Source organism: Poecilia reticulata, chromosome 11, assembly GCF_904066995.2.
Source record: "Poecilia reticulata chromosome 11, P_reticulata-male-v2, whole genome shotgun sequence".
Classification (NCBI taxonomy): Eukaryota; Metazoa; Chordata; class Actinopteri; order Cyprinodontiformes; family Poeciliidae; genus Poecilia; species Poecilia reticulata.
This window is the reverse complement of record NC_088840.1, coordinates 28,906,381-28,913,863: the sequence shown is the minus strand read 5'-3', so window position 1 is coordinate 28,913,863 and position 7,483 is coordinate 28,906,381. Positions and strand designations below refer to the sequence as shown.

At 42.1% G+C, this 7,483-nt stretch overlaps 1 protein-coding gene across 2 annotated transcripts; it reads left to right on the top strand.

Annotated features, from left to right (window-relative positions):
- Nucleotides 1-1,357: 1,357 nt before the first annotated feature.
- Nucleotides 1,358-7,419, top strand: olah (oleoyl-ACP hydrolase). Of its 2 annotated transcripts, none has more exons than XM_008422938.3 (6): nt 1,358-1,612; nt 3,985-4,123; nt 4,320-4,419; nt 5,132-5,301; nt 6,472-6,554; nt 7,227-7,419. In XM_008422938.3, exons 1-6 carry the CDS (start codon nt 1,483-1,485, stop codon nt 7,367-7,369), a joined length of 765 nt encoding a protein of 254 aa, XP_008421160.1. In that variant the 5' UTR covers nt 1,358-1,482; the 3' UTR covers nt 7,370-7,419. The 2 variants fall into 2 exon arrangements, with proteins under 2 accessions (XP_008421160.1, XP_017162933.1); XM_017307444.2 differs by lacking the exon at nt 1,358-1,612 and adding an exon at nt 1,633-1,798.
- Nucleotides 7,420-7,483: the final 64 nt, after the last annotated feature.

Here is a 7,483-nt window from a genome sequence, read left to right as displayed (position 1 = left end):
TGCACGTTTTAGATGAAATATGAGTAAGTTATTTCAAAATATTAACTTTTATTTTAATCTTGAGTTCATTTATATTCTGCTTTTATTTGGCGAGTAAAAAAAACAAACAAAAGTAGAAAGCCCAAATTATTTTTATTGTGTGGATTTTTATGTTAAAACAAAAAGAGTTAATAAATTGTTGATTTTCGTAATATATCTCCCAACACACAAAACCTGAAAGCAGTCCAATTCGGCACCTTACTTTTACCTTTAACATTAGCTGTTTAATGCCTACACCAATAAAATAAACTTTTCATCATGAACTTTATTATTATGCTGCTGATTTTAATCTTTGTGTTTTTTATGGATGAATTATTAAAAATATCCTAAATCTAACATACATGATGCATTTAAGAGCGAGTGTCTAATAAGGAATGGAAAACGGTTTCTTAAAGCAAAACATAAAAACAATATGAAGCAGTAGCAGAAATAAAGAAACGTATCTGTCTGCTACATGTTATATTTCTGAATTTCTTTTTCTGATTTATTTTTAATTGTAGATTTCTTTTAGGTTGAAGGGTGAAAACACGTAATTTCCGGAGTGTGTGTATTAAATTTCTGTGGTTTGCGACAGTTTCAGTCCCCTCCTCTGCTAAGGGAAACCCGTCAGGAAATACCAACTGTAGAAAAGGACGTCATTTCCTGAAGAGGGTGACGTCATGCTTGACATTTAAGAAAACTTTTGTTTTAAAAAAGCGGCTTTTAGTGACAATGTTACGCTGGAAAACATGAGATAATTACGAAACAGAATGAATGAATTAAATAAAGAATGTGTTGAATTATAAAAACGAATTAATTAATGAAATAAATTAATACTTAAATGAATTAATTTAAGTATTCTTAGATTTATTATTGTTATTATTAATTGTTATAATTATTATATTTAAATCTTAAACCATACTTAATTTTTTAAGTATTCATAAGTATTTTTGAATACTTAAATAATTTATAATAATTAGATGTCTAAAGTTATTAATATTTCACAGCTTTACAATAAATATCCACAAAAAATAGAAAACTAATTAACAGTTTATCTAACAATTATATATATATATACACTTTGCTGATTCCACATAAATAAAATAAAAACATACAAATAAAATATTTTAAGTCAGAACTTCAAAATGTGTAAAATTACTGTAACTATGTAGAATATCATTATTCTTCGTTTATTATTCCCTGTTTGCATTTTTAACGTCTGGTCGGTAACATGTTGATGAATCCTGTCGCTCTCTGATGAGTTTATTTGTAATAATTATTATTTATTCTCTCTGGTTACCTGTTTTTTCTGGATTCCTGGATGCAGTTCCTGGTCCAGCCTGTAGATGTCTCCAGGACCGTTTCATCGGATCCCTCAGTTCCTGAACCACAGAAGAAAGACAGCAGGAACCGCTGCTGCAGCGACAGGCTGGCGGAGAAACGGCTGGGTCCTGGGGAACCCGCATGGAGAAGGTGATCAGCTGCTTCCGGTGGAGACCGGAAGCTGTGACCAGGCTCATCTGCTTCCCCTGGGCAGGCGGGGGCTCCATCCACTACGCCCGCTGGGGGGACGTCCTGAACAGCTCCGTGGAGGGTAAAGCTACTTCCTGCAGGACCAGCGCTGCACTTTGCACCGTTCAACATGCCGGAAAGCTGCTGCGGGTTTAACTTTAAGCCAGTTTGTGGGTCTGCTGCAACATGTTTTTATCCGTGGTACAGGAATCAGAAGCCGTCCAAGAAATTACCAAAGAGTGAAAAAGTATCTGGTAAAAGTCAAGTAGTGAGTAACTGATCAAATTATGACTCATTTAATATTTTAGAATTGCATAATCAGACAAAGTAAAATGTTAAGTTAGTTTTTGATAAAAATTATTTTATTTATTTATTCATTCAATTGAAGGTTTACACAACAACTGAACAAATTACCATTTTAAAATTTATACAGAAAATTAATTTAGGGAAACCTAACTGTGCTAAATGTTTTCAAAGTTAGCAAAAACGCTAAAGTGCTAAAGGTCAAATTAGCTCCTCTATTAACGGAAGTGTACCCACCACTGCTTTTTACCGGTTTTGAGGCTTTATTTTAAATGTCTGCTTCCTTTGTGATGATCTAATCGAGTAACGGAGCTCTAAGGGAGCAACAGAGCGCTAAGGGAGTAACGGAGCGCTAAGGGAGTAACGGAGCGCTAACTGAATAATGGAGCGCTAACTGAGTAACGGAGCACTAAGGGAGTAAAGGAGCGCTAAGGGAGCAACAGAGCGCTAAGGGAACAACGGAGCGCTAAGGGAGCAACAGAGCGCTAAGGAAGTAACGGAGCGCTAACTGAATAATGGACGCTAACTGAGTAACGGAGCACTAAGGGAGCAATGGAGCGCTAAGGGAGCAACGGAGCGCTAAGGGAGTAAAGGAGCACTAAGGGAGTAACAGAGCACTAAGGGAGTAAAGGAGCACTAAGGGAGTAACGGAGCACTAAGGGAGTAAAGGAGCGCTAAGGGAGGGAGTAAAGGAGCGCTAAGGGAGTAAAGGAGCGCTAAGGGAGCAACGGAGCGCTAAGGGAGCAACGGAGCGCTAAGGGAGCAACGGAGCGCTAAGGGAGTAAAGGAGCACTAAGGGAGTAACGGAGCACTAAGGGAGTAAAGGAGCGCTAAGGGAGCAACGGAGCGCTAAGGGAGTAACGGAGCGCTAAGGGAGTAAAGGAGCACTAAGGGAGTAAAGGAGCGCTAAGGGAGTAAAGGAGCGCTAAGGGAGCAACGGAGCGCTAAGGGAGTAACGGAGCGCTAAGGGAGCAACGGAGCGCTAAGGGAGTAAAGGAGCACTAAGGGAGTAACGGAGCACTAAGGGAGTAAAGGAGCGCTAAGGGAGGGAGTAAAGGAGCGCTAAGGGAGTAAAGAGCACTAAGGGAGTAACGGAGCACTAAGGGAGTAAAGGAGCACTAACTGAATAATGGAGCGCTCACTGAGTAACGGAGTGCTAAGGGAGTAACGGCGCGCTAAGGGAGTAACGGAGCGCTAAGGGAGTAACGGAGCGCTAAGGGAGTAACGGGGCGCTAAGGGAGTAACGGGGCGCTAAGGGAGTAACGGAGCGCTAAGGGAGTAACGGGGCGCTAAGGGAGTAACGGAGCGCTAAGGGAGTAACGGGGCGCTAAGGGAGTAACGGGGCGCTAAGGGAGTAACGGGGCGCTAAGGGAGTAACGGGGCACTAAGGGAGTAACGGGGCACTAAGGGAGTAACGGAGCGCTAAGGGAGTAAAGGAGCACTAAGGGAGTAACGGAGCACTAAGGGAGTAAAGGAGCGCTAAGGGAGGGAGTAAAGGAGCGCTAAGGGAGTAAAGGAGCACTAAGGGAGTAACGGAGCACTAAGGGAGTAAAGGAGCGCTAAGGGAGGGAGTAACGGAGCGCTAAGGGAGTAAAGGAGCGCTAACTGAATAATGGAGCGCTCACTGAGTAACGGAGTGCTAAGGGAGTAACGGCGCGCTAAGGGAGTAACGGCGCGCTAAGGGAGTAACGGAGCACTTAGGGAGTAACGGAGCGCTAAGGGAGTAACGGAGCGCTAAGGGAGTAACGGGGCGCTAAGGGAGTAACGGGGCGCTAAGGGAGTAACGGGGCGCTAAGGGAGTAACGGGGCGCTAAGGGAGTAACGGGGCGCTAAGGGAGTAACGGGGCGCTAAGGGAGTAACGGGGCGCTAAGGGAGCAACGGAGCGCTAAGGGAGCAACGGAGCGCTAAGGGAGCAACGGAGCGCTAAGGGAGCAACGGAGCGCTAAGGGAGCAACGGAGCGCTAACTGAGTAACGGAGCGCTATCTGAGTAACGAATGCTAAGGGAGCAACGGAGCGCTAAGGGAGCAACGGAGCGCTAAGGGAGCAACGGAGCGCTAACTGAGTAACAGAGCGCTATCTGAGTAACGAACGCTAAGGGAGTAACGGAGCGCTAAGGGAGTAACGGAGCTGTTGATCTGTTTGGCTCCAGTGTTGGCGGTGAAGCTGCCGGGCCGGGAGAGCCGAGCCAGGGAACCGTTCTTCGACAACATGCAGCAGATCGTGGATGAAGTCATCTCAGCTCTGCTGCCGCTGCTGAAGGAGAAACCGTTTGCTCTGTTTGGCCACAGGTGAGGTGGGACATCTCACAGCCAGTGGAAGTGGTAATGTGGAGCAGTTATGAGTAGTCAGTATGTTCCATTCAGCAGTCGAGAATCAGAGTGAAATTCTCCTGGAGGAGTTTAAATAGACAACATAATCATCTGCTAACATCTCTCGGTTCTCTCAACAAACCACACTTTTACTTTTTTATAAATATTTTTTCAGTTTTGGAGCTCTCACCAGCTTTGCTGTTGCAGAAGATCTGAAGAAAGTTCACAACTTGGAGCCGATCCACATGTTCCTGTCTGGAGCTTCAGCTCCACATGTGAGTTCATCGTGATTCTCATGTTCCTAAAGGCCTTAGTTCCTGCAGGAACCAGAACCTCACAGGTTCTGGTCTTGGTTGCTCCTGGTTCTGTTTGCCATTGTTCTCTAAATGTTTACTGTGCTGCGAATATTGGACAGAAATTCTGTTTTTGGATGGATGGATAAACTTTATCTCAAGATGCAGAGTTACAGAGATAAAATAGTAGTAAAAACTGAATAAAATTCATAATACATTAATAAAACCAGACAATAACTACTGCTGATTTTAGTGCGAACATATATTCAACCATGGCGGCCATTTTGAAAAATGTCCACCAGAAAAAGAAACACAAAATCAAGAAAAAATGTTGGCTATGATTTGATACCAAAAACATTCACCTAATTGGCAATTTTAGTGCAGAAATAAATTTTCCGTGACAACCATAGCAGCCATCTTGAAATATCAAACAATTATCAGTAAATCTGTTTTGGGGATTTAATTATGTATGATTTAACAGCATCTGTGATAAATATTGGAAAATGTAGTTCAGATGTGCATTTTGCTTGACGACCATCTTGAAAATGATGGCATCTTGAATTGTTCAGTGTTATTTTTAACATAAATAGAAGTCCCTGAAAACATTTGCGTCAAGTTAGGTTCTTGTTTTCGTGTCCGAATTATTAAATTACTTCCTGCTCTCCATTAACCCCATGCTGTTTTACTCTTCTAGTCTGAAACTCGCCTCAAAGCTCCAAAACGAAGCGAGTTATCGGACGGCGAGTTCCTCCGGTGGTTGGCGTCCGTCGGGGGAACGCCGCCGGAGCTGCTGGCCAACCCTGACGTTGTGAGGCTCTTCCTGCCGGCCCTGAAGGCCGACCTGCGCGTCGTGGAGAACTACAGGTCTGTGTGTAGTGGTTATAAAACTATTTTAGAGAACTAGAAGGGAAAACAAGATCTAGTGATCTGCGATCGATTATTTTGGTTTTTCAAGTTCAGCGCTATACAGGCCGATACAGTAAAAAGTAGCCTAAGTTTAATGAAGTTTAAAATGTATTTTCTTTAATGTTACTTTTCCGGTTATGTTTGTTTATAATCCTTGAAAAGTTCGACCGTTTGAGATTATAAGTTTTAAGAGTTTGTTAATCGTTCGAGTCTCGATTGATTTTGTCTGATCGGATGAACGCGACGCTTCTGCTCCGCCATTACAACATTGGAGACGAGAGTAGTAACATCGTGTCGGTGTTTTCATTATTCCCGTTTACACGGGCGTAACATGTGCAGAGATACCAGTTTAATGAAGTTTAAAATGTATTCTCTTTAATGTTACTTTTCCGGTTATGTTTGTTTATAATCCTTCAACCTTTTCAGATTATAAATTTTAAGAGTTTGTTAATCGTTCGAGTCTCGATTGGTTTTGTCTGATCGGATGAACGCGACGCTTCTGCTCCGCCATTACAACATTGGAGAGGAGAGTAGTAACGTCGTGTCCGTGTTTTCATTATTCCCGTTTACACGGGCGTAACATGTGCAGAGATCCCAGTTTAATGAAGTTTAAAATGTATTTTCTTTAATGATACTTTTCCGGTTATGTTTGTTTATAATCCTTGAAAAGTTCGACCTTTTCAGATTATAAGTTTTAAGAGTTTGTTAATCGTTCGAGTCTCGATTGGTTTTGTCTGATCGGATGAACGCGTCGCTTCTGCTCCGCCATTACAACATTGGAGACCAGAGCAGTATCATCGTGTCCGTGTTTTCATTATTCCCCTTTACACGGGCGTAACATGTGCAGAGATCCCAGCCTAAGTTTAATGAAGTTTAAAATGTATTCTCTTTAATGTTACTTTTCCGGTTATGTTTGTTTATAATCCTTCAACCTTTTCAGATTATAAGTTTTAAGAGTTTGTTAATCGTTCGAGTCTCGATTGGTTTTGTCTGATCGGATGAACGCGACGCTTCTGCTCCGCCATTACAACACTGGAGACGAGAGTAGTAACGTCGTGTCCGTGTTTTCATTATTCCCCTCCCAGTTCAGTCCAGACTCATTTCACTGAACAGATTCCCTTCCTGTAGGCGCTCAGAACCAGACGGTCCGGTTCTGTCCTGTCCCGTCACGTGTTTCGACGGAAAGGAGGACGTTCCTCACGACTTGCAGGGTCAGTCCTGATGAACTCTGACCCCTTCACACCTGAAAAAATGTCCTTTTTAGTCCCATTCTGCATTGAAATGAATGACAAATACATTTTTACAAGCTTTCAAGAAAGTCTGAGTTCATACTCATAAAAAACATAAAAATAAAAAAAATGAATTGGGAGATAAAAAAAAAAAAGCTATAAAATGCTTACAGATTTTTTTTCCTTGTGTCTCATGAGTTGAAAATTCAAGTTTGAAAAAAAATCCTACAATTTAATGATAAATAATAATTGCTGGAAATACTTAAAATTATCAATTTGTCAGTTCTGATTTCCTCTATTTTGGGAGAACGGTGGTTGGCCGATACTTGCATGTGAAGCCGATCTTATCAGTAAAGGTCTAAAAATCAGCGAGGACGGCGTCTGACTGGCAGACCGGCCCACCGGGTCAAGTCTCCAGTCAACAAGTCGCCCTACTGTCCACAACTCAGCAACATTTCCTACAAAAAAAATTGGTCTCAGCCACAATTGGAATCAGCAGGTCAGAGATTTTAAAGTTCAGTAATCGGCCAGAAAACTGCAATTGGTGCAGCTTTACTTAAACTTATACTGAGAGCATTTATATCAGGCTAACATGCACTTAAATGTATATTTTTGATGGAGACACTTGATTGTTTCCATGTCTGTCCTGAGCAGCTTGGAGGAGCGTCACAGCTGGAGATTTCACCGTCAGGATGTTTGACGGCTCTCACTTCTACCTGAAGGATGCTGGGAATGAAAAGATCCTGCTGGACTTCATCACAAAGACTCTGGAGGCGGCAGAAATGCATTATCTATGACTGAAGTGGCTATTATATAGTCTGTAAAAAATAAAACGTTTCTCAGAAAAGGTCTACTTGTGAGTTCATGCAATATCACAAGCAAAACGGAAAACGTTGGAAAACAAAGACATG